Here is a 27,017-nt window from a genome sequence, read left to right as displayed (position 1 = left end):
AAATTATTTATACACACAAGAATCACAATCTATAACTTTTCCCATTTCTTCCCTTTCGGATCCAACATACAAATCAAGGGCTTAGACCTTACAACCGATATTATCAACCTTTAATAAGCCCCAACTTTACTTTCTCAAAGCCCAAAGCCTTTACATGATCGAATTCCAGCCCACAATCCCGAATTAGAAACAACCCGAAACAAGGTGTTACATACATGTTAAAATCACAGACAACCATTACATTTTATGTAGCATATCCCTTTCGACCAATGTACTTTGCTTCCTCATTTTTTGGAACTGATGCCTTTATATGTGTCCCATCTATAGCACCACTGAAATCATTGAACGGATGATATCGAGAATTGTTTAATATATATTTGGGAACATCATCATTATAATTTTCGGCTAGATTGATGATGTCGCCACTCACCTTAAGCATGGATGCCAAAACTAAATCGAAATGCCTATGAATCATTTCTCCAGAATGATTTAAAAATTCTTGAACAAATCTATTGCTACATCCATTAGCCAAAGTCATCAAGAACATGCCTACTGATTCCTCAATAGACATATTTCGTGTTTGTTCTAATCCGTAATTTGTAACAAGATGTGTGCATAACTGTCTAAAAACATGCCTACGAAATAGTAATATCCCTTTTAGAGCTAATCCACATAACATTTTGAATTCTATATCCTCTTCCACCTACACTTCATTATCATCAGATGGATTAGATTCATCACTATCCATCTTACATTAGTCAAAAGAAATGTCGATTACATTATGGAAACAAAATAACCTATAAAATAAAATGTCGATTACATTACGTTAAAGGATGACTGAGAACACATAATGTCAAAGGATAACACATAAAGTCATAACACATAAAGTCAAAACACATGATGTCAAAGGATAACACAAGTCATTATTTTATTATTAACTTAAGGAACTCCATCTTCGCTTCATCAGTCATGACCACCGGTTCTATTCCCTTTATTAAATTAAGGATAACACATAAAGGAGAACATAAACACAAAAAATAACCCAATCTTATTGAAGTGACCATCGATTCTATGCCCTTTATTAAATTCAATCACACACGCATCAACAAACTCCTTGAAGGTTTGACTATGTCATACACATTTTGTTCTATTCTTTTCTTTAGATGGTTCACAATCAACAACATTAGTGTAGTTTTCGTCCATTATCTGAGAACTACATAATAAGAAGATGTAAACAAACTAACAGTTAATACAACTAACAATTAACAAACCAATGTAATTCACACACATATAACCAATTTCATAGCTAACACAACTAGTAGGTAACAAACTAACAATTAACATCAAACCAAGGAATTTCACACACATATAACCAATTTCACAGTTTCACAGTTAACACAACTAATAGGTTCATCAATTTCACAGTTAACATTAATAATCCCTCTCCAATTTCATCAATTTCTCAAATTTCTCAGTTTAACTTATTCCAAAAAAATGGGGGATACAATACCCACTATGGGCACCAAACCAAGAAAAAAACAACAATGAAGCTGTTTCTTCACCATGCCCACAACCCACTACATATCAAATGGTGAAAAACCATACAAATCCAAGATGGAGTTGATGAACAGGAAAAAAAATCGGAGATGCAATGTCCAAATGAATCAAATATGAGATGCAATGTAAACAAGAAAAAATCGCAGATGTTACCAAATCGGAAGTGGAGGTTGAATCCGAAGTCGGCAACGTTGAACTAGAGCAGAAATCGGAGGAAGATCGTCGCTGAACTGGAGCAGAAATCAGAGCAGAAATTGGGTGCTTTCCTGGTAAAGAACGAGAGACACATAGGAGAGATGAGATGAAAGAATCTTAATATGAGTGTTTTGACCTGTAAAATTGAATGCGATGGATGAGGGTATATTTGTAATTTTGTGGTTAAAAAGCTATAAAGCTCTAATTCTTTAGCTTTTAGAAACCTTTCCATTTTGCCTATTCAAAAAGCTCCAAAAAACTATTTCAAAAACTATTTTTTAAGACCCAAACACATTTTTAGCTTATTAGATTTTTTAAAAACTAATAAGTTAATAAAATATTTTGAAAATCTATCCCAAACACCCACGATCTACCCTCTATTTTTTAAAAATATATTGTAAAATGATATTTTCCATCCATATACTTTTTAAAATGTCAATTGACATTTCCATTTTTAATTTTGTAAAATATCAATTCCACGCCCTCTTATTTCTAAACTTTCATTTTTATTCCCCGTATCATATACATAATATGATTTTTCTTAGTAACTTTTGATTGTTAATTAAAAAAAACTAATCTTTTACGTGCATATTTTTATATATGTATCGGTATAAATTCAAGGCAGTCAACATTTAGATGTAAATTTAGACTTTCGTTTGTTATTTAAAAAACTAACTTGTTTTTTTATATACATGTTGGTATAAATTCGAGTTTCGACGTAATTTTTTTACGTATCAGTGCTTATTTTTGTTTACTTTTTGTCGCTTCCTACGTATGAGTTGTGTCACGTATAATATGTTTTTTATTATTTGAAATTCTATTCGTTAACTTAAAAAAAATCTTATTTATTTATTTATTTTTATGTAAATGTTGGTACAAATTCGAGTTTCTTTACGTTTCAACGTCAATTTTGTGTATGTTTTTTGTGCTTAATTTTATGTAAGTTTCCTACGTATAAGTTTAGTCACATATAATATGTTTTCATTCGGCGGTATAAAGTTGGGTGGATGTTTTCACCGACATTTGTCACCCTTCGACTTTGTGAAATGACACTTTTCAACCTTCTACTTTGTACAATGTCATTTTTAGTCCCCTCAACTTACAACTTTCTAAAATGTCACTTTTACCCATCCATTTTCTAAAGCTTCGTGTTTAACCCGCATAGTATATATAATATGATTTTCCTACATTTAACACCCCTCAACGCTGTCAAATGTCACTTTAACCCATTTTCGCCTCTGAACTTTGTAAAATGTTACTTTGACCTATTGACTTTCTAAACTTTCGTGTTTACCCCATCAACCGACAGTTTTGTCAGTGGTACCGACCTTCTATATTTATTCAGAAACAAATGCAACTTTATCTAACTTTTATCAATATAATTGTCATAATTCAATTTACAAAACGTATTAGCGTCACCACAACATGCGGTAGGCAAAATACTAGTTCAATATAAAAAGAAATACCATACATGTAATACTCGGATACTGTTTACATTAGAAATAAGAATAAAAGGATTTCTTGTGACATGCAACCATACAACGACAGCAAGGCCGCCTAAAATGGCGTTTACCCTCTTTACAAAAACAATATTATGAGATGGCAAATCCACGATTAGAGCAAGGTTGATCAAAGTATATTGGTATATTACATATCCTTGTAAATTGTAATTGTAATGACAATCATTCTACGGTTTAAGATACTATATTTGTTTTGTTATTTGTTTAATTATCTTAGAAAAAAAAATATTATATTGAGAATATGTGCGGTTTATTATTGTTATTATTTGAAATTAGTGAGTGTAAATTTCATGACTAAATATGTTTAAACCAGATGAATTTAATTACAAGCCCATGCCAAGCACGAGATTAGATATTAATTTTAAAGTGGTTAAAAATAGATTAAAATGTTCACTATGTTTTGTGTTAAAAACTAACATATTTAATGATATGTTTGATATTTCTCCAAATTAATGTGGGGGTGCTTTAGTGTGTCAATAAGTTGCTAAAATACTTAATGTAACACTAAGGTTATTAAGGTTTTTGAGTATCTTCGGTTTTTACTTTTTTACATGTTTTTCAAGTTATTATGATATTAAATTCGCAAAAAAAAAAAAAAAAACCCTCATATTTGCCAAAAATATTTGGTTTTACCCTTGAGTCCTTGACACCGCCATGGGCTCTGCCCCTTGGAACCATGTATCCAAGGCGTTGCCCTAGACCCCCGTATTCTTGATTCCAAATTTTATCACTCTGAGTGTCCACCCCACATGTTCAGTCTCGGTGAGGCTAGTAAACTCATCATGTCTCGATAGTAATAATAACTACAATAAAATATATTGGTAACATTAAAATCATCAACATAAACTGCACTGAAAAAAAAAAGAATGATTAACCATCGGTATTTAGAAAGGCTAGGATTTAATATCTTTTATGATCGAACAACAGTCCAAATAGTTAACGAACACACAAGGAACAATAAATATACATAATCTATCTTTGGCCAAAAGGTTACATTCTTGAAGTTGTGCATGATATATATATATATATATATATATATATATATATATATATATATATATATATATATATATATATATATATATATATATATATATATATATATATATATATATATATATATATATATATATATATATATATATTTGTTTAACTGAGATCGAACTTGGAGGAATTTACATGTTGTAGTATTTTTTTTATTTTTTTTTTAAAACGACAAACATTCACCCTTTACAGTACTTATAAGCTACTAACATTTTTAGACTTAAATGCCTTAATCTTTCGTTGAAGACATCACTTGATACAATCCTGATAGCATTTATTTTAGAAAAGTCAAAATCCAAATCCTTTTCAGAACTGGCCCAATACCCAATCATTGGACCAATCCACTAGGCCTCGCGCAATTGTGTTCAAGCTTTTTGAAGATGGTCCAGGAAAGTATTTCTAACCTTTGAAATTAGGAGGAAACAAGTCTTGTTAACAAAGGGGAAAAATAATTTCAGTCTGGTTTTCAAATCTGAAATTCAAGAAAGAATGGCCGAAAGCAAAGAGATATCATCTGCGTACGATCTTAATGCAAAGTGGGATGCGTATCTTGATTTGGGTGTTCGTCGATTCGTATACTCCTCTGCCACCGGCGCTCTTGCTGCCCTACTCCTCTTCCGTAAGTTCTCCACCAATCTCAATTCTCAATTCCTTCAAACCCATTTCCCCCTTTTGTGATTTCACTCTATATTTTCTGATGTTTTCCCTGTATTCACTTTCACTTTACACCGTATAATTGTTGGAACCAAAATCCACTCACTAGTAATAGATGCATATCGACTACATTTTGTTTGCTAATTGAATTGTTAGTGTGTTCTATAAGCGTCAATAATGGCTTTCTGGAGAGACAATTTTGAATTCCACATATATCTTACATGAATAAGAGAAACTAAATTAGCAAAATTGACCTCAGAAGTTGATGGATGCTCAAATCGAATCAATGAGTAACAAATTCGTATTTGTAGAAAATGTGTGATTTTTTTTTTTTTTTTTTTTTTTTTTTTTTTTTGCTATGATCCTACTCTAGTATATCTGTATATGTATAATTGTATCCAAATCCCATCAAGTCTTGAGGTAAAGAGTTGAATTCCTTTGTATTTTCATATCATTATAAATGATTATTTTGTTATCAGGTTCTCCTGCTACACGTTGGGCATCTGTTGCTTTTGGTGCAGGAGTGGGTATCGGATCTGCATACTCAGAGTGCTCTCACAAGTTTGATGAAGGCCAACAACAACCTCGTATCTAAGGTTGGTTTTTTAGTAATTTTATGATTCAGTTGTAAAGAAACTAAATATAATTTTTAACTAGTTTCATTATTTACACCAAAAGCTTTAGTACTTATGAACACAGGTGTACTAAAGTTATATTTTTTGCCAGGATTGATGACCATGAACTTGTCAGGGATATTATGGTAATTAGCTTGTGTTCAATGCCTCAAGAATTTATTTAGTAAACTCTGTTGAGATCTTGTAATTTCTTATCTTAATCATTGTGAAATGCAACTGGTGTATGTTTGTTGCATGAGTTACAAGATTGTTATATAAAAAAAAAAAAGGGGGAGTATTTGATATGTTTTGTGTAGGTAGTTATGTTGATGGTGATTATGGTGTTTTTTTGTTTTATCATTAAGAGACTCAAAAAGAGAATAAATATGATTATAACAATATTGAAACTAAAATCATATCTACAAAAGAAAAATCAGTTAAATAAGTAACTAACTAACTACCAAACTTCACCATCTTCAGCTTCTTTTTGATCATCACGTCTATTGTGATCTCTCTTGTATCTCTTATGTCTGCTCTCATACTCCACTGATGATTGTTGCTCCAACTACACAAAATAGGAAAAATACTTTCATTCATTCATATAACATAATCCTTCTTCAATAAAAAAAAGAGAAGAAATTACCTGTTTTACCCTTTTGCGTTCAAGACTATGTCTGTAAGAATCCCTAGAGCGATCTTTATCATCCTCATGATCCAAACTCCTGTCGCGTTTTCTATGCTTCTTTTCTTTATTATTATTATTTTCTCTTACAGACCTTCTATTATTACTATTATTATTATTATTATTATTATCATCATGACTGAATGAGTCTCCAGGTCTTTCCCCATTATCAGTGTCTGAATCATCTTTTCTACGTTTATCTTTCTTACTACTTCTATCTTTCTCCCTTCTTGATTTCTCCATTCTCCTATCCAGACTCTTTTTCGCCTGATTACATTAATCGATTAAGACGTTTTTTTTTTTAAATAAACTTTTTGTTTATTCAGACATTACCTTATCCTCCCTGTGCTTCCTCTCGTCTCTTGCTTTCTTTAATTCTGTTACGTGTTTGTCAAATATCTCCTTAAAAAAACTTTCTTCCACTGTAAACCTGTATAACAAAAAAATTACATCAAAAAATATATCATATTTATTTCTTTTAGAACCCAGTTTTATAAATGTAAGAAAAATACCAGTTTTCTTGTCTGGCTTCAAAGTGTGGCTTAAAATCATCCCATCTTGAAGATGAAGTAATTTCCTTGGAATTATTCAAAGATAAATAAAAGTCATCTCCAAGACGTTTACGCCTTTTTGCTTCTTTCTCTTCCCTCTCACGAACTCTCTCTTGCAACTCATCAAATACAATCTTTTTTTTTTTTAAAAAAAAAAAAAGTAAAACTTTTTTAATTATTATCCACAACCATCAAAATTAGTTTATGGTGAAAAAAAACACACACACACACACACACCTTTAAATTAACAGCTGAAACTAGAGGTGAAGAAGTAATGTCTTCAGCAATTGCATTCTTGAATTCTTCAAGAGTCCATGAAGAGGACATGGACACCTTTCTCATTTTCACTGCTTCTTTTATTCGATCCCTATCCTCAATGTACTATTTTATATTAACAAATATCAGCAAACAATTCAAAAATATAAAATATATATATATATATGTACACAATTAATTCAATAGGGTTTTTAAAAAAGAAAAATCACCTGTTTCTCTAGCTCCTCTAATACATCTTCAAAAAGATCTTTTGGGGTGGCACCTGAACTGTTTGATGACACTGCTAAATACGCAGGTAATTCTTTTACCTATAACACAACATTAATCTTAATGTCTTTTTTTATTAAAAAAAAAAGATAAAAACTTTATTGACTTACTTTATTGCAATATTCACGCCAATGAGATTTTGAAGTCAGCATTCCAGAAGCAATATGCCCTTCCATCAACTTGCGAAATTCATCACGATTTTTTCGCTCTGTTTTTCTTATTTCTTCCTGTATATATATAAAAAAAATCACAAAAAAAAAAAATTAAGGATTATTATTCATTAGTGAATTTAATTTATACCACTCGTAGTTTCCTTTGCTCTTCCTCATCCTTCTCTAGATCATGTATATATTCCTGAGACATAACGAATAATTTAATAAAATGAAATGATTCTTTTTTTTTTTTTTTTATATATTTTAAAAAAAAAAAGTTAAAAAGAAATACTTGAAAAATTTCTAGGCGATCGACTTTTTCAAGGCGCAAACAACTTTCATCAGCTTCTAAACGATCTTGCACTTTTCTCCATTGACTACTTGCCTAAATATATAAATGTAAATTTTAAATAAAAAAGGAATAAAGAAAATCTATTTTTCAAATAAGTTAGAGAAAATACTGTGAGAAAGTCGCAAGATTTCAGAAATTCAATGTATTCCTTTTTGTTTTTCTTGTGCTCCTCTAAAGCCTTAGACTTTTCCTGAGAATAAATTTTAATTTGTCATTGTCATATGCATATTTAACATACATATATATACAATTATATAATATAAATAAATAACAAAGAATCAAAAAAAATCTTTGACCAATTGACCTTTTTCTCAAGTTCCATTATATGATCCTCAAATAACTCCTCACGCTCTTTAAATCTTTCAACAGCTTTGAAACGATCATCATCCTCAAAGATTGCAATTGCTTTGCTACATCAAAGTTTCAATCAAAAGTCAATAACAATAATAATAATTGTTTTATAATGAATAATATATCATTTAACATTTACCTCCATTTAGTGGTATAAGTAATCTCTTTAGATTCCTGTGAATAATTTCATAAGAACAAGAATAAAATAATTTCATAGATAGAAACAAAACAAGACAGATAAAGATATAGGTGACTTACATCTAACATTTTTTTAAACTCCTCACGTGCCTTTTTCTGTTTATTCCTCCTCTCTTCTGCTTCATGTTTTTTCTTTTGTCCGATAAACTGAAACATTAAATCAAAAATATATATTAAACAAGTTTTAATTTTTACTTTACCAATTAAAAATTAAAATCACCTCATTGAAAGCCTGCTTTCGTTCTGAAAGTGATCTAAGAGCACTATATCTTCTGTCATTTATAATCACTCTCATTGCCTATTACAACAAATAAAAATCTTTTAAAAAAAACATCTGAAACACAAAATCTAATTTTTAACAAACAGTCAACAAGTACCTGATCCCATGTCCAATCAGAAGCTACATTTGCATTTTCCAAAAGAGCCTTGAATGCATTCTTTCCTTCCTGAAACAAAAATGTAAGACATATATAACAAATAAACATAGGACTAATATTTTCGAGTAAAAGTAGACAAATGAATAATTAATTAAATACCTGTTTGGTTTCATAAACATGAGTTTCCTGATCAACTGTTTTTTCTTCTAAGTTAGTTACACTGCTCTTTTCAGGTTCCTGTAAATCAATTAAAAAAAAAACTATATCAAACAAAATACTCATAACTAACATCAACTGTAAAAAAAAAAAAAAAAAAAAAAAAATTACCTCTAAGTTACCAATAGGAGTTCCATTTTCAGCATCTTTCACTGAAACATCCTCAGTGTTATTATACAAAGATGTGGCAACATGATTGGGAAATGTTTCTTCAGAAGCCTTCACTTCTTTAGAAGACTCTGTGGGTCCCGTTGCCAGCTCAGCAGTCAGCAAAGTTCCTGATTGGACTACAACTGGGCTTGACACTGGTTCATGAGGATGAGAAGATGGGCTATTTTTTACACTAGGAACCAAGGGTTCAATTTCATGTTCTTTATCAACATCTTTTGTTTTTGTTAACTCATGTTCATTGGTTTTACTTTCAGTTTTCACTTGTTCACGAGCTAACTGCATATTCATAACTCAATTTTTCAAATCAGTAAAAAAAAAAAAAAAAGTGTATAAAGGACCATGGATTGTTGAAATTTGAAAAAGAGAAAAGACCTTGAGTTCATCTGGTATTTTCCACTTTGATTGTTTTGTAACCTTGTTGTAGTAATATCTATCAAGATTTAAAAAAAAAAAATAGAACTTGATAACTCGTAGATAAAAGATAAATATAAAAAAAATGGAAAAGAGGGTTGTGGATTATATTTACTTTCTTCCATCAGGAGCAATGCATTCCTTCCAATCTGTAGATGCATCAGCCCTCTGTTCATAATTGAGATTATATAAAAGTTTAACATATAATGTAGCACATATAAATTATAAAGAGGAAGCAATAACTCAATCATTTATTTACATTTTACACACCTCAATTGGGCTCATTAAATCAAGAGGCTTCTCCCAGCTAGACATCTTTGTCTTTTTATTGTGATAATATCTGAAACAGAAACAGTTATTGATACTTTAGAAAAAAATATATATTTTTTTTAATAAAGTATCAAAATCATACCTTTTTCCATTGCGAGAAGTATGTTCAATCCAATCTGATGGAGCCTTTTCAACAGGTTTCAGTAGATCACTTGTTACCTAACATTTTAATTTTTATAAAAATGTCACATCCAAAAACATTAAAACCAAAAAGAATCCTTAATTTGATCCTTACAGGAACAGAAGGTGCATCTGGTGTTTTTTCAACAGGCTGCAACAGAGGAAAACTAGGTAGAATGTTGTTTAAGGATGATGTTGGCTGATATTGGCTAGTTGTTTCTGCACTTATATGCACTTGTGAAGTTGCTGATGTCTGTTGTAAACAAATAAATTCAATTATTTCAACAACATATTACTTACAATTTCAATGATGTTTGGTTGAATCTTACATTGTATGTTATAGAAAAGGCAACCCTTGAGCCATCAGGGACTGAAAAAGCTTGGGCGGCAGGTGGTGGTGGGGGAGGTGGCACCATGCCATGTGGCGGTAGATGTTGCATTGGCCTCCCTACAGGAAGAAACTGTTGGGACACCAATGGCATGTATTGGGGTGGGGCCCGTGGTGGACCTGTTGGCCGAAACTACATAAAATAATAAAATATTAAAAAAAATGGAGAATTTACACAAAGAATATCTGAATTCTGAACATGAAGACTTACTTGCATTGGGACTGATGGATATGAGTTTTGAGGTGGGCCCATTGGAGCAACAGTAGGTCGAGGAGGCTGTTGTTGTATCATAAAATCATAATGGAAGTGGAAGAATAAGATCATTGAGGGAATAGAATACTTGTTTAATTTATAAGATTTTTTTTATTTTTTATTTTTATAACTTTATAAACTACTACCTGTATGCCAGGATATTGAGAATTATTGGCCATCTGAGCAAATAGAGTTTCTGAAATGTCATATGGTAGCATCATGTCATTATTGGTTTGGAACAAAATATTAACAATTTGATAAAGTTTGTATCTTTGACATTTCCTAGAAGATTTTGGAAGCTGTGAATTAGGAAATTTGAAACAAAAGTATATGAACTAAGCCCTTTTTCTGATACATGATCCGATGGTTTTAGTTATATTACGCAGCATTGATCGATTTCAAGATACAAAAAACGTTAATTTCAAGAATAGGAATAGTGCTGGAGTTTAAAGAGATTTGGGCAACCTAAGTATGGAAACTGGGAACTAAATAACGGAGTAAGCATATGTGAAGGATTTGGAAATAGAAATTCTGTTCAGCATAAACATTGTGCTAAGATCAAAAAAATCAGCTTTGGAAACCAATCGTAGTCGACAACATTCTACGAAGATTTTTTTTTTTTTGTCAAATAGCTCCTGATCAACAGAAACCCAAAGCCGGTCTAGCGATTCTCAACAATTTTAAACAAATTAAACTAATTTCAAGCAAAACCCTTGATTGAACAGGGCGGAATAGAGTTCGGGTATCAGTAGCAAACAACATTGATCAATACCTGGACGATATCAAGGAGCAGTTCCGATAATTTTAAATTTCAAGAAGATATATGAGAACTTTGATCAATTAATGTAGGATTCAACGAATCTACTTGCGTTTTAGAGAGAAATTGGCTGCGAGAGAGCTAACTGGAAGTGTGGAGCACGCTCCAATGGCTCCAAGGGAAGAAACCGAATGGCAAGAAAGGTTTTGTTAACGAAGGTAGAAGGGAAGAAAAAGGTAAAGGGTGGTCCGGTCTCCGTTTTGCCCTATTTTTTTTTTCAAGGACCATCATCCCATTTTTCACAGCAATATTAAAACCATAATATGTATTTTAATTTAATTAAATTTAAATTTAATTTTATTTTTTGTGATTTTTTTTAATTTTTTTTTAATTTTGAGCTTTTGACAAATATGATCTCACTAAGAAACTTTTTCTTATAATTTTAAATTCGAATATCAATAATTTCTTTTTACCAATGTCAAACATATATAAGACTTACCAGTGTGCAGCATGAATGGGATGCAGGAGCCGTTCCCACACATCGGAACACCATGCCATGACTGCAAGAACGATGGTGCATGAAAGAGATGAGGTAGCCGGTTGCCGCACTCTTCGATTCCTATTGGCCGTTTTTTTTAAATGGTAATGTAATTGGAAGTGTGTGTATATAATTTATTTATTTTTATATCCTCCATTATCTGTTTTTGTGAAATCGTTTATATGTCTGAACGACGAACAAAAGAAAAAAAAAAGGTTAAAGAGGCACAATAGTCGGCTAGGAAGGAAGTGAAGCGGACATTTGGTGTATTCAAGAGGCGTTGGCAAGTTGTACTAGCAGTCGACATACAGTTATAATATGATTTTTGAAGACGAATGATGATCGATATGTTGATACAACGAAAATAATTTTTTTTGCCAAATGTCGAAGGAGTAGTCGTTGGTACGCAAGAGTATAAAGCAAATAGAAAAGAAGTTTACAATCATGACATTCATCACGTCCTTCATGTGATTTGGTGGAGCACGCTTATAAGGCTCACATTCAACCGCCGACAGAGTATTGACACAATGATTTGTTTGATGAATCAGATAAGGATTCAGATATGGTCATCGAGAGCGATGTTTCCAATGACGAGAATGACGTTGACGAAAATGGTGATGATGTAGTGACGTATTTTGGTTTTTTAAAATTGAATATTAATTTTGTTTTTTAAATTGTGTTTTTTTCTTTTTTTTTTTAATATTTTTTGTTTTCTAGTTTGTGTTTTGTTTTTTTTTTTTTTAAATCTTGTTTGTTTTAATGTAATTTTTAAGTAATGAAGTGGTTTTTATTTTTAAGTAATTTTTATGTTTATTACTCCTTTTAATATATATATATATATATATATATATATATATATATATATATATATCACATCAAAATCAATTATTTTTATTTAAAAATAAAATGAATGAAGCTTCCCGCACACACCCTGACGTTTGGTGAAGAAAAAAAAATGAGATAAAGGATGACGTGACAAACAAAAAGAGAGGGAAACTTTCTGTACACACCCTCCGGGGCCTAACTAATTTGTTGGTTTGAGTTTAATTATTTATATAAACAAAACAAAATTACAATAAAGTCCTTACATATTAGTCTCATAATCGATTCAGTTTTTATATATTTTTTTTATTTAATTAAGTTCAAAAAACCGGTAATGGTATTCAATTTAACTCTTTTACCCTGTCAAAAGGTCATCCAACTTTCAAAATTTATTATAAATTGGGCCCAAAATTTACACTTTTGGTCTAGATTTTAAATTTTATTATAAATTTGGTCCAAAATTTAGCATTTTGACTTAAATTTTAGAATTTTGTTATGAATTCACCTTAACTTTAGTTTTTTTTTATAACTTTTTTTTTTCTCAAATTTTTGTTTCGAATATGTTTTTTCTTTATAAAATCATATTAAAAAAACATATTTTCACATAAAACAATCTTATATTTTCTATATAAAAACTTTTTTCTATACTAAATATTTATTTATAAAAATAGGTATTTATTAAGTATATAAATATATAAAAATCCGTTATTATAAAAAATTTATACAAACACACACTATTCTTGAACTTCAAGAAAAAAAATTCAACTAAAAAATTTACAAAATACTTTGTTTTTTTTAATAAAATCTTTACCAAAACAAAATTACAACAAAAAAAAAAAAAGAAAAAGCAAATAAAAGTATATACAATATAAATGCTTACATTTAATTGAAAAGCCAATGTTAAATATATTTTGAAATATCATCGGGAACATAAGGAAATTTTTTTTAAAAGTACTCTATACATATATAAAAAAAACATATTATATATTTTAATTCGTTTATTCTTAGCTTATACATCAGTTGAAAAAAAAAAGTAAAAGTAAAAAGTGTAAACAAATTTTTTGTTCAAATCCCATTTTTTCAAGTCCAAAATTGAGTTTTTATTTATTTATTTAATAATTAACCTTTAAACACACACCTGTTAGTTCCCATTTCTAATTTTTTATTTTTTATTTGATTGTACTATATACATATTTTAAAAACATATTATATATTTTGATTGGTTTATTCTTAGCTCATAAATCATTTTCAAAAATAAAAATAAAAAGCAAAAAGTACAATCAAAAAAATTTGTTCAAATCCCATTAAAAATCCCAAACTTTTTTTTTTAACATATGTCTATTAATTCCTACCTCTATCTATTTATTTATTATTATTATTATTAGAAGAAGTGATCCCTGGACGTTATTAGAAAGGATTTTCTAACATGTGTCCGGACACAAATAAGAATCATTAATTGATTATGATTTTTCTATAAGCAATAAATTTTATATTTAATTATGGTAATATTCATCGTAAATTAGTAATTTTTATGTATGACTAAACTTTAGGGATAATATTTATCTTAATAAATAGTTTTTATGTGTGTCGTTAGGAGATATATGAACGAGATAACAGATAAGTTCGTACTTGACGCGCGATTCTTGACGTCTTATCCGAGTACATATAAATAGCACCAAACGTGGACTTGGACAATAATTTCATCATCTTCTGTGATAACTTAAAACCCTAGATATACCTATTATCAGGTACTTTCTTTTCTAATCTAGAATTTTTATACTTTAATGTTCGTTGCTTAATCAAGATCATAGTATAATTGATCTTCCAGGTAGGGTTTACAATGATCTAGATGGGTTTTGATTTTATGATCTTCAAGCTAGGGATCTAGAATTGCTTTACCATGGGTTTTGGTATAAACGATAAAACAGAGCAAAAAATAATAATCTGTAGATCAATTTTGTGAATCGCGTTTGTCAGCATTTATTTAGCATCAGATCTTTGATTTTATTTGCATCTGTTTATTACAACAACATATTTATCAAGTCTTTTCTAACTGAGTTTGAAATTCTAAATATATAGCTTTTTATACGATGGGGGGAAGTTCAATTTCAATCGATGACGATTGGGAATTCGCTGCTCCTTTGAATGGGCTTCGAACTCTGGTTTTGGTTGGAAGGACAGGGAATGGAAAAAGCGCAACTGGGAATAGCATCCTTGGGAAGAAGGAGTTCCTATCAAGGGCAAGCTCAGCTGGTGTAACCAGTACTTCTGAGCTCAGGACTACTGTTCTCAAAGATGGCCAGATGCTTAATGTCATCGATACTCCTGGTATTTATTGATAAAATCTTATGCTGGTTTTTATCTTGATACAACCTAATCCCTATCTCCATTACAGGACTCTTTGATTCTTCTGTTGATACTGAATTTATTGGGATGGAGATTGTTAAATGTATCAATATGGCTAGGGAGGGTATACATGCTGTTCTTGTTGTCCTCTCAGTTAGGAATCGTTTTTCAAAAGAAGAAGAAGCTGCAATTAATAGCTTGAGGATTTTGTTTGGTAACAAAATCAATGATTATATGATAGTGGTTTTTACTGGTGGTGATGAACTTGAAGAAAACGAACAGACTTTGGAAGATTTCTTACAAGACTGTCCTCTACCTTTAAAGGTGATTAATCACATGCTATTTTCATTTTTCATATTTGGTTTTGGCTTATCTGACAAATCTTTCTTATGTGTAACCTTTTTGTGTTTTATTTGAAAATGAAAGATGGTATTTTTCACATGTTTTCCTTTCTAAAGCAAAAAGTAGTAGTTGTTGTATCCTTTTATTTTACTTTCTAAACCTTTCTAATTGAAAACGATTAGCTAATTATTATTCGATTATTTTGTTCAGGAAACCCTTAGCCTATGTGGCGACAAATGTGTTCTTTTCGATAACAGGACAAAAGATCAAAAGAAGAAAGCAGATCAAGTAAACAAACTTCTCTCTCTAGTCAACATGGTGTTGACCAAGAACAATGGAAAGCCATATACAGATGAGATTTTCAATGAACTGAAGGTGAAACTCATTATTCTTTTTTACACTACAACAATTCCAACTCCAATTGTTAACTATATATATTTGTACTTAACAGAGAGGTACTAGGAAGCTTCATGAACAAACAGAAGAAGTTCAATCTTTGCAAGGGTATAGCAAACAGGAAATATCTGAGCTCACAGACCAGATGCATAAATCATATGAAGAGCAGCTTAAGCGAATCACTGAAATGGTATATTCTTAATGCTTATTGATTTTTTATATTAATTTGAAATTGTAAATGGTTTTTTTTTTAATTGCTTTAAAGGTTGAGTCGAGGCTGAAGGAAACAACTTCCAGACTTGAACAACAATTGGCAGAAGAACAGGTTGCAAGGTTGAAGGCTGAAGAGTTGGCTTCTGCTGCTCAAATGAAATCAAATGATGAGATCCGAAAGCTTAGAGAGAATCTAGAAAGAGCTCAAAAGGAGACAGAGGAGCTTCGGAAGAGGGCTGAAAGTGGCAAATGTGCTATTTTGTGATTCTGGAAAATGTTTATATTTTAATTTAAAAAAGAAAAAATAGAACGGTATTTTAATGGTTTGTTTCAAAGCACTTGGATTTGGTATTAAGCTATATTTGTGTATATGTTTAAGGTAATATTTGTTTTTGCAAAAAGGTTATTCTTCTCGCCACCACCATTGAGTTGGTCCATAATGGCCATCGGTGAGATCTAAATTACGGGTTGCAACCGTTGAGACTCAAACTGCTGTTTGTTTTTGCTAAGAGACCGCCTTGGACTTGATGAGCTTAATGGATTAAGCTCTTAGTGTAGACAATTATAGGTGACTGTTTTTGACTTGGGCTATGTTTGGCGTACTAGCTGAAAAGCTAGCTGTTAAATAAAAAACTAGTTGATAGTTGAAAAACTAACCGATAAAAAATAACGTTTGGTAAAACTAGCTGAATAGCTAGTTGAAAAATATGAAATGACATAAAAGGACATTTAAAAGAATGTGTTTTTATAATTAATTAAATGGTATATTTGGAAAATTATAAAAAAAAAAAAAACACCTCCTAAAAAGCTGGTCTACGTAGTTTTTTATAAAGCTAGCTTATAAGCTATTTTTTAGTTGGCCAGATATAACAACTTAAAAAAGCTCAAAAAATAAGTCAGTTTTTCAGTTAACTATTGCGTGCTAAACACAACCTTAATATGGAAAGTGACTTAATGAGTCAAGACAAAAAACTTGGCATAATATATTACGACACCAATTATTTACCTATTAGTTCTTTCTTCGATTCCCATCACATTAAAATTTATGAATATTATTAAAATTGATAAATATTATGAGAAGTGTTTGTTGGATTGAAAGACTGAATTAGTCACTTGGACGGTTTATTTATGATATGTTTTTGAGTTTAAAAACCCCTAAATGTCTTAAGCCTTAAGGCTATATTAGAACTATGAGAAAAGATACCATGATATTTTGATTAGTTGTTATGAAATATCTTGAAAATCAAACCATAGTAATTGATGAGCTTTAAGACGAGCTTCACGCTCTAAAAGCATTTTGAAAGTTGGATTTGAAATTGCGATGTATTAGATGCTTTCTATGCTTTATTTCATGCATTTGCATTGCACTTAAGTGTTATAATTCATGAATGTTCATATTTTCGAGATTTTATTTTGATGGATTAGTCGAATCTTTTTTTTTTTTTTTTTTGCATAATTTTGGATGATTTTCAAGATGTTAATTTGATGGCTGGACTATGCTTTGAATGATGTTGTTCAAAATTCAGGAAGATTAGAGCAAGAACGGGAGAGTTGGAAATTTTGAAGATTGAGTCATTCCATAGAACTACTCGGCCGAGTCATCCTTCCTCGATGGGCTGACTCAGTCGAGTCGTGAAGTAAAATCAAGAAACTATTCGACTCGGTTGAATCACTTTTTGCCTTTGAGTTGACACACTTTTTGGGTCTTTAAATACACCATTTCGTTAGATCTGGAAGAAGAACTCTCGACTTTAGACGCAAGCAAGACGATTTTGAAGCAAAAAAACTTTGAAGATCTCACTTGGGAACAACTTTTTGGTATTTTATCAATTTAATTACGCATTACAACAATTAAATTATAATTTTGATTATATGTTTTTAGCCATGAACAACCAAGAAGCCTACTTACCGGTTTCTAGTTAGACGTTTGTTTATGTGCCATTGATTTCAATGGATTTATGTTTGGATTTATTTTTAATATAGTGATCTACATTTTCTTTCAATCGTAGTACTCAAGTATTTTACTTTGTTCATATGGCGACTTAGAATTATGTTGATTATATTAATGTTACTAGATTATAACCCGTGGGAACCACGGTTATAAAATTATTAAACTTTCATAATAGGAACTTAAAATTATTAATCAATTATTTTAAATAAATTATTAATTAAGAGATATTTTTTTAGTTATATAAAATTATAATCGTTAATTTAAATAAATACGTGAAATCATATCACACTATAATTTGTATTAATTTTATTATAATGTTATAAATTTAATGTAATTAGAGTGGAAATTTTAAAATTTGAATTTTGAATTTTGAAATAAAAATGAATAGGTTGACAAGTGACATGCATTAATTAGGAGACCTAATAGGATGACACATGACAAAATAATAATAAAATATATATTAATTATGAGGCCTAATAGGATGACACATGTCAAAAGGAGATTAAAATTATTCTTTTATTAGAATAGGAAGATTTAATCGATAAAATTATAAATATAGCCTAAACCATTAATTATTTTGTGGAAAATAGTCAAAACAACCCCAAATTACAATTTTAGCTACGAAAATCGCAAATGGATTAAGCCCATTTGCGATTTTAACAATCCATTTGCAAACTTACAAGTCGCCAAAATACAACCGTGCTTTAGCGACTTGTACGTTCGCAAATGGACCAATTCATCTGCGGTTTACCTATGGCATCTGCGATTTAACTTTTTCCCGGTATAAAAACGTTATTTTTTTGCTTTATTTTTCACACTTTTTCTTTGAAGAATTGTCTCTCTCTGGAAGCAATGGATGATTTCGTGAAAAATCCTGACAATATGGTAAAATCTTTACTCATTTTGTGTTTTAATCACCATTTATCAATTTTAGGCTTTGTTTATTTATGATTTATTGAGAAAAAGTTAAAAAAAAAAACGAAAATATTACTAGATTTCAGGTGTTTCTCATCTAATTTTTTTAGATCTATGTTTTATATTTGATATTTACTAAATTTTAAAAGTAGCATTGAGGTTTTGATAACATTTAATAATTAGATCTATGATTGTACAAGTACATAATACATAAATCGTGCATTGTGAGGTCGTACATTTGATACTTTTGTGTTAATTTATATAAATGTGTTACTATGTTGTAATAATGTGATTTTTTGATATAAAAATGATTGTTGCTGCTTCAGGATGTTGTAACTTTGCATTTTGAGGTTGTACATATATTTTATCAAAAAATATTAATTTAATTGTTGATGTTATAAATATGCTTATATATAGAAATATCGTTTATATTTAATCAGTTTACTTGTCATGGTTTATATATATATATATATATATATATATATATATATATATATATATATATATATATATATATATATATATATATATTCGGTTTATTTCTCAAAAAATAGATTATTATATGTTGCAATTTGGATGTTGTTATAAATAAACATTTGATTTATTTTGTGATTGTAATTGCCGATGTCGTTATAATAATATGTTTTTTTTGATAGTTTTATTTATTATTTAGTATAGTTTTTTTGACAATTTTTTATTATTATTTTGTACAGTTATTTTGACAGTCTTTATCCTTTAAAGTTTTTTTTAACCTTCTTACATGTTTTTCAGCGTGATTCTAGAAATTTAAATGTTAAAGCTATTATAAATCTAAAATAATCGAGATGTAACATATGACAAATAGTTGAAGTATTGCATGGTGTCCGACGAGAAATTTATAGAAGCACCGTGTTTGGTTATTTGTTGAACGTCCCTCAATTACAAGAGGACGGGTTGCTATTTCATAAAATATTTCTTCATCAGTTATAGTATCTCCAGATGGTATAAATCGGTTGTATTTTAAAGTGAGAGATACTAAAATGATTTTTGGCCCCGAAAAGTTTTGTTTGATAACCAGATTAAATTTTGGAGTTTATCCAAAAATGATAAGAAAAAAGTGTCAGAAAAAAAATTAGTAGTAAAAAAAGATGTTTATTGCTGAAACGTCTTTTTCCGAATCACACAAATAGTTCGGTGAAAATATATGATTTTAAAAGTTTCATTTTAAATCAACCATTCTTAATAGCTACTGATGATGATGCAGTTAGAGCATGTGTCATATACATTTTGTGAGAAGGGATTTTGGGGAAAGAAACAAATGATCATGTGCCACAAGACTTTTTTTTAGTTGAGAACTTAGATGGGTGGAACATGTATTATTTGTCGAATTTGAAAGTTTTATATTTTATATGGTAATATTTATTTATATTTATATACATATTAATAAAGATTTCCTTAGGAACAGTACCTAACCAGGGTACTGTTCCATAGGGTTATTTAACTCCACCTTAGTTAATCCTCCACCGCCTCTGATACTTCTCCATTATTTTTAATCGTTCACTTCCACCGCCTCTCCCTTCTTCCGTTTCCCTTTAGCTCTACCGCCTTCCCCACTGCTCACCTTCTCCGTTTCCCTCCACCGCTTACTTCCCAGTTACGGATGTCTCCACATTCTGTCAAACTTCGCTTCGGTCGCTGGTAGATTGTACTTTTACACCCCGTTCTCGAGTTCAATTTAACGAGAGAAAGGAAAGGAAATGGGTGGAAATGAGAAGAAAATAAAAGAGATTGGTGTTCCCGAGTTTCATTAAAGGAGGGAAGTGGAGGGAAATGAGAGGATCACTTTCCCTCCTAACTTTCCTTCCGATTTGGGAGGATTTGGAAAGAAAGAACAAAATGATTCATTTTCCTTCCACTTCTCTCCAACTCGGGAACACAAAAGCAAATTTTGTTTTCCTTTCCTTTCTCTTCTTTTCTTTCTTGACTTTCTTTTCTTTTCTCTTCTTTTCTTTTGTTAAACTCGGGAACAAGGTTTCTTTTCTCTTCTTTTCTTTTGTTAAACTCGGGAACGCCGCGTTAGGGTTGACACCATGCATCAACATCTAGTAATAATCAGAGAAGAAATCGATGGTGATTTATGCAATCCGTCACCCTTTACAGTTTCTCTTCGGTGAATAAAAGGGACCGATGTTCCATTTTTCAGTCTAATTTCGATTTTTCCCTTGCCCTAGGACATTAACAGTTGTTTCAGCTCTTTAGGATAAGACGATGAAGATCTGGAAAATCATTTCAGCTAGAAATTCGTTGATGTGTATAAGCCTTTTTTTAAACCCTAGAAGAGAATCTTCGTTTGCCTAGCTTGCCACCAGGTTCCGATATTGTACAAATTTGCAGACCTGGGAAAGCTCTTTGGAAACCCTCGAAGTATTTGGTTGCCCTCTTGCTGTACAGATATGTCGAAATTCACGAGGGATCAACCGGTAAATCACACCAACCTCACTGCATCATGTTTTGGTTTTGGTTTTTTTCAATTCTCAATTTCAAGAGTTTCGGTAGTATTTGGATTTAGATTGAAAGTTTTTAACTTAATTTGTTGTTTCTATTTTTAATTTGACATTTGTTTGTTTCACGGATTATTTTGGCCAATATGGAAAAGTCACAAAGGTTTCCCTCTCTTCGATAGTTGACGGGACTTTGTAGTAGTTTACCAACAACACTTGCAGTGTGTAAGTTTACAAGTACGCATATTGAGTTGCTTTTATGTCTGATTTTACTTCTAAAAATCATGATTTTCTTCTTTTATGTTCCTAGATATAGCACTTAATCAAAAGAAGGGGAAATAGTAACATGTATTCAATCTGTTCATGGTCATGTCTGAGATGGTAGCTTTCTGACATTAGCGAATTCCCTTATTACCATCTATCATTTTTCCTTTATAATATTGAATCTTAATTACGGCTTCACAATCCCAAATTACAAGGTGCATGTACTCTTCCTTTTGATGAGGCTAAATTATAGCAAGGTAAAGTGGTCCATAGTTAAAGCAATAGTTACCCAAATTAACATTCTTAATTGAACTTCACTTTGGTTATAGGTTATTTTTCAGTTTAATGGATAGAGACATGTAGTCTGACCCAGATGAAGCATTAGCACTAAAACAAAATTACATCATTTAATATCCTTATTACTTCTACTTGCTGATTCTTCCATTTAGAAAAATCAAAATTAGTAAAAAGTCCAGTTTCCCTAGAAACTCATAACTGTAGCTCCAAATGACAGAATAAAGAAGTTGGAGCAAGGTGCAAGAAGATTAGCTAAACCAATGAATTATGTTGGAGCTGCAACTGTAGAGTATTTGTATATTATGGAAACTGGGAATTATTACTTTTTGGAGCTCAATCCACGTTTACAGGTGAAATTTTTTAATTCTTAAACAGTGAATAAATGTTTACATCCAAGAGTTATCAAAGATTTAATGAAATGCATATACCCTTTTGGAGAATTTCTACATTTTTTTAGGTTGACCATCCTGTTACCGAGTGGATAGCAGAAATTTACCTATGTGTTGCACAAGTTGCAGTTGCTTGAATTCAATACAATTATATTTGGTTGTTTTTGTGAGTAGGTTTCCAACTATTTCTTTCCATTTTGTAGTAAATCAAATTATAAATCTAAATAGGTAAATATGCCATGGTTTTCCTTGACAAGAAATGGAATGGAATGGAATTTAATTCCATCCCGTTCATATTTTGTTTTTCCTTTCGAAACCGATCGTAGGAATTGGATCACTAATTATGTTAGATGGTTAAATTACCCTTTATTGATTTTTTTCTCCGACTTCTGCAGGGTTCAGAACATGAAGTATATTTACAATAGTTGTTTGGTATGTAAGAAGAGTAATGACACTACAATTTGTTAAAGGACAGTCTTTTGGATAACATTGGTAACATTGATTATATGTACAAAAAAAAAGTAAATTGCTATTTATAATACACAAATAAATAAAAGTAGTTTGGTATTTATTACAGAGTGACAAATTGACTCAATGTACCCTTGTGGGATTTCAAAATTTTCCTATTCCTTCTATCAGATTGATTTCCACTTAGTTCTTTGGGTTTAGTTGTACCGAATACATATCCGATCCCCGCAAACCGGGGATCCTTCACTAGTTCTAATTAAAAGTTATATATTATAGTTTTGCTTGGGGTAGTTATTTGTAGGAGTTCACCTACGATGATCTCAAGGATACATGGAACAAAATAAATAAATATTTATCACTACCTGAGCCTCGTCAATCATTTAAATACTCGTTGTTAGGATTTACGGCGCCATTCAGGGTATACATATATAGAATTATATATTTATAAATTCTAACAAGTATATTAGTTGTTATAATTGATATTAATATATTTGCTAGAATTATAGATATGGATTTATGAGATGCTTCCATTTGTTCGAGGTTGTGGTTATGCGTTACGTAAAAACAAAGATACACCTTAGATGAAGCATTGGAGTGCAACCAAAAAGTTGAAATGGGTTGATGTGAACATAATTTTTGATGCGACAAAGGTTTGTATATTTTATTTTATTTATTTAAATATTATGTTTGAACTTTTACTAACATTATACATATGTTAATTTGTTTTAGGAGGGACGAACACCAAGACATAACATGACACTGAACGATGATGAGAGAAGATCTTCTTATTATATGTCATGTCAAAAGTATGTGTATGGTGAACCTAATGGGTTATGAGAATAACATCATTCCTATGGTGTACATGCAACCCTAATTGCTTTGATCTAGGTTTTTCTAAATTGAACATATAACTATGAATACCAAAGCAACAAACCCTAATTTAGCATGCTTATTTCGAAATTGACATAATAAACAAGTTAGAATGATTACCTCAACTTGTTATGTAGTAATAACAAGAATTCCTTGACCTTTGAAAGCTTAGAGCCCCAAGTGTTGCACCTCTAATGGAGTCACAAACACTCTTTCAACAAGATGACTTAGGAGTGGGAGGAAATCGGCTAGGGCTCTCTTAGAAGGCTTAGGGGCCGAAAATCCTTAGTAGAGGGTTCCTGATATAGCTGTGGCTGCTAGGGTTTTCAGGTGGAAGTCCTAATACCTGACTTAGGCAACAAGCATCCCATGAACTCCTTTCCTCAGAGCCCATAGAAGAATTCTATAAGGCTCCCTTATAGAAATTCGTCCACTCCACTCTATGGAGTCCATCAACCCATTTATGCAACTATCAATGATTTTCATAACAGTCCCTCAATAATTTAACCAGTCTCTTTTAATCATTAAATTAATTCTAAATTAGTTTCTGATCAATACCAATTGAATAATATGATTTCCAAATATTATATTAATATTGTAATATATTAATAAAACCATTTTGAGGATGAATTTATTATTCATATAATAAGTTTTACTCTCTCTCCCTCTCTTATTGTCATCCGATCAAGTTGCATGAGTGAAGGCAACCCAAAAGGATCATGCTCATAATCAAATCAAGTACATGTTGGATTAGTGTCTAAGTCCATAACTATTTTGGTATGTACTTGACCCGATGGTGCATGGTCCTTTTGGGTTGCCTTCACCAAAGCAACTTGATATGATGAATTACGGAGAGAGATGATTAATTATGATTTATTAATATATTATGAGAATAATATAGTAAAGGAGAAATCATATTGTTTAATTAATATTAGTCAAGAACTAATTAAGAATTAATTTTGTGGCTAAAAGAGATTAATTAAACTTAGGGGACTGGAATTGTAATTATAAGATAATTGCAATTGGGCTATGGATCACCTTGGATTACAGGTAGGACGAAATCTACTGGAAGCCCATATGATTTTCATCCAAGGCATGTTCAGAAGGGGTCCATGGGATACTTAGGGCTTAAGCAGTCAAATTAGGGTTTCCTTGTTAGATAACCCTAATTGCCTACCTATTTAAAGAACCCTTGAGACCCAAAAACGTGGTGAACTAATTAATTAGGGTTTCCAACCGTTTTTGGGTGTCTCATCTCTTCTCCTTCTTCATCCTCTTGCTCTTGGTGTTTGTGAGCCATTAGAGGAGTGACACTTGTGACTCTAAGCTTTTTGAAGCCATTACAAGGAGGATTTGAGATTGTTATTGCTACATAACAATCAAATGTAAGATCTAAACCCTATTCTTATGTTAATATTGATTATTACATGCTAGATCTAGGGTTTAAATTCTTGGATGAATGCATGTACAATAGAGAAACCTAGATCCAAGCTTTAGGGTTTGCATGAGCACATAGGATGTTCTTATGGCCAAAATGTTGGAATAGTGTCTAAGGCTGCAACTATATTAGGCAAGTATTTGACCCGGTTGTGCATGGTCCTTTTGGGTTGCCTTCACCATAGCAACTTGATAGGATGATTTATTAAGAGAGAGTAAATATTATTAATATATTATGAAAATAATATAAAGAATAATATATTGTTATTTGATTAATATAAGTCATAAAATTAATTGGAATTAATTTGGTGACTTAAAGAGATTAATTAAATAAAGAGGGTATAAACTGTCAATTTTTTTATAGTTAAGCTTTAGACTATAAATCCTTATAGATATATAGCGGACGGATTCTAGAAGCTAGGATAGCTTCAAAATCGTCCAAGGGATTATCTATGGAAAGGATTTGGATAGCCTTAAGAGAAGATTATTCAATTAGGTTTTAGGTTGTAACCCTTAAGGAGTCTACAAGTATAAATAGACCCCATAGCCAAGGCAAATCGGCATCTCATCAAAAGTAAGAGAACCCTGGCCGATTTCCTCCCCTCTCCTCTCTCCTAAATCATCTTCCTTGCTATTGGTGTTTGTAAGTCATTAAAGGAGTGACAATTGTGACTCTAGAAGCTCCAAGACAACAAGATCAACAAGGAATTCAAAGGTATGGTTCTAGATCTGTTTCAATGTTGTTATTTAACCTAATTAGTCATTAGAAGTCTTGGATTCAAAGCATGTTTAATTAGAAAGCCTAGATCCAAGCATTAGGGTTTTGCATGCGCACATAGGAAAGTTCTTATGGCTAAAACCTATCAGTGGTATCAGAGCCTAGCTTGGTTTTAATTAAATTATTGCTTGATTAACTGAAACTAAACTGCAAAATTCGATTTTTGTGTTTCTGAGTCATGGACTCGGCGAGTTCCAAAGTGGACTCGACGAGCTGGCCTGACTCGGCGAGTCCCTTTGTGCACTCGGCGAGTCCAAGCGTCAGGAATGGCCAGATTCGGGATTTTTTCATAATTATCTTATGGAAACTTACCTTAATCATAATAGATCAACCTAAATCCGATTTTTTGATATATATGACTATTATCTTGATCTAGTTAAAGGTATTTATCAACTAATAAAATATTTAATTTCCTTATATGATAATTAATTAATTATTTTGGTAATTATCTTTCAAAGAAATCTTGAATAAAATCAAATATAGATAATTAGGATATTAATTGTTAATTAGAATTATTTGTTATTTTGATGCTCCATGTTTTAAATGTTTAAAACTTGCCCTCAAGTTTTGAAATTTATATTTGTGATTAAAAGATTTAATTTAGACAACTTAAATTTCAAACCCTAGATTTTAAAAGGTTTAAAATACAACCCTATACTAATATGATATTACTAGAATAATATATATATATATATATATATATATATATATATATATATATGTATAACTAAATGCTAGTCTTACTGTTAGTAGGCCTCATTCACAAAGCCGATCTATAAGGTGGGTATAAGGTTGCGGCCTATAAAATGGCGCTTAATGGGTGTACACTCACACCCACCGCTTGCTTGATTGGTGGAGGGTCGTTAGCCGAACGGGTAGGATAGGGCAACCTCATCCTCTCATTAAAAGTATAATAAGTAATACAAAGTAACTACACATTTTAAAAATTTCCCAATCTTAGTTACTTTAGGAAAAGTGTATTGATGCAATCCCATGAAATTACACTTTGCACCCTTGCTAAGAAGTTAGTGGAGCGTGTGTGGTTTACCGGCACACTAATTGGTTCTAAGCAAAG

At 31.0% G+C, this 27,017-nt stretch overlaps 3 protein-coding genes and 1 long non-coding RNA gene across 7 annotated transcripts; 3 read left to right on the top strand and 1 right to left on the bottom strand.

Moving 5' to 3' along the window:
* The first annotated feature begins 4,724 nt into the window (after positions 1 to 4,724).
* Positions 4,725 to 5,889, top strand: LOC111908858 (uncharacterized). Its single transcript, XM_023904658.3, has 3 exons — positions 4,725 to 4,935; positions 5,450 to 5,566; positions 5,697 to 5,889. Exons 1-2 carry the CDS (start codon positions 4,806 to 4,808, stop codon positions 5,563 to 5,565), a joined length of 246 nt encoding a protein of 81 aa, XP_023760426.1. The 5' UTR covers positions 4,725 to 4,805; the 3' UTR covers position 5,566; positions 5,697 to 5,889.
* A 61-nt stretch (positions 5,890 to 5,950) lies between these two features.
* LOC111908857 (pre-mRNA-processing protein 40A) lies at positions 5,951 to 11,715 on the bottom strand. 2 transcript variants are annotated; one of them, XM_023904656.3, is made up of 26 exons: positions 11,452 to 11,715; positions 10,826 to 10,875; positions 10,638 to 10,703; positions 10,368 to 10,559; positions 10,154 to 10,291; positions 10,001 to 10,077; positions 9,859 to 9,928; positions 9,704 to 9,756; positions 9,550 to 9,607; positions 9,118 to 9,453; positions 8,950 to 9,027; positions 8,791 to 8,859; positions 8,634 to 8,711; positions 8,474 to 8,560; positions 8,355 to 8,389; positions 8,169 to 8,274; positions 7,974 to 8,054; positions 7,805 to 7,897; positions 7,661 to 7,714; positions 7,471 to 7,587; positions 7,303 to 7,401; positions 7,055 to 7,198; positions 6,779 to 6,951; positions 6,600 to 6,696; positions 6,228 to 6,533; positions 5,951 to 6,149 (listed from the first exon to the last, which is right to left on the bottom strand). In XM_023904656.3, the coding sequence occupies exons 2-26, from the start codon at positions 10,856 to 10,858 to the stop codon at positions 6,042 to 6,044; spliced, it is 2,748 nt and encodes a 915-aa protein (XP_023760424.1). In that variant the 5' UTR covers positions 10,859 to 10,875; positions 11,452 to 11,715; the 3' UTR covers positions 5,951 to 6,041. The 2 variants fall into 2 exon arrangements, with proteins under 2 accessions (XP_023760424.1, XP_023760425.1); XM_023904657.3 differs by lacking the exon at positions 10,826 to 10,875.
* Positions 11,716 to 14,406: 2,691 nt separating this feature from the next.
* LOC111908856 (immune-associated nucleotide-binding protein 9) lies at positions 14,407 to 16,476 on the top strand. 2 transcript variants are annotated; one of them, XM_023904654.3, is made up of 6 exons: positions 14,407 to 14,544; positions 14,876 to 15,124; positions 15,192 to 15,466; positions 15,695 to 15,859; positions 15,936 to 16,070; positions 16,146 to 16,476. In XM_023904654.3, exons 2-6 carry the CDS (start codon positions 14,887 to 14,889, stop codon positions 16,356 to 16,358), a joined length of 1,026 nt encoding a protein of 341 aa, XP_023760422.1. In that variant the 5' UTR covers positions 14,407 to 14,544; positions 14,876 to 14,886; the 3' UTR covers positions 16,359 to 16,476. The 2 variants fall into 2 exon arrangements, with proteins under 2 accessions (XP_023760422.1, XP_023760423.1); XM_023904655.3 differs by having other exon boundaries at positions 14,530 to 14,624.
* A 4,449-nt stretch (positions 16,477 to 20,925) lies between these two features.
* LOC111908855 (uncharacterized) lies at positions 20,926 to 23,806 on the top strand. Of its 2 annotated transcripts, none has more exons than XR_008224913.1 (3): positions 20,926 to 22,350; positions 22,458 to 23,507; positions 23,587 to 23,806. It is a non-coding gene; the product is annotated as an uncharacterized LOC111908855 (long non-coding RNA). The 2 variants fall into 2 exon arrangements; XR_008224912.1 differs by having other exon boundaries at positions 20,926 to 23,275; positions 23,364 to 23,507.
* The last annotated feature ends 3,211 nt before the right edge of the window (positions 23,807 to 27,017 follow it).

The sequence above is a fragment of the Lactuca sativa genome, chromosome 6 (genome assembly GCF_002870075.4).
Source record: "Lactuca sativa cultivar Salinas chromosome 6, Lsat_Salinas_v11, whole genome shotgun sequence".
Lineage (NCBI taxonomy): Eukaryota > Viridiplantae > Streptophyta > Magnoliopsida > Asterales > Asteraceae > Lactuca > Lactuca sativa.
The sequence above is the reverse complement of the archived record's forward strand: the minus strand, read 5'-3'. Positions and strand labels throughout refer to the sequence as shown.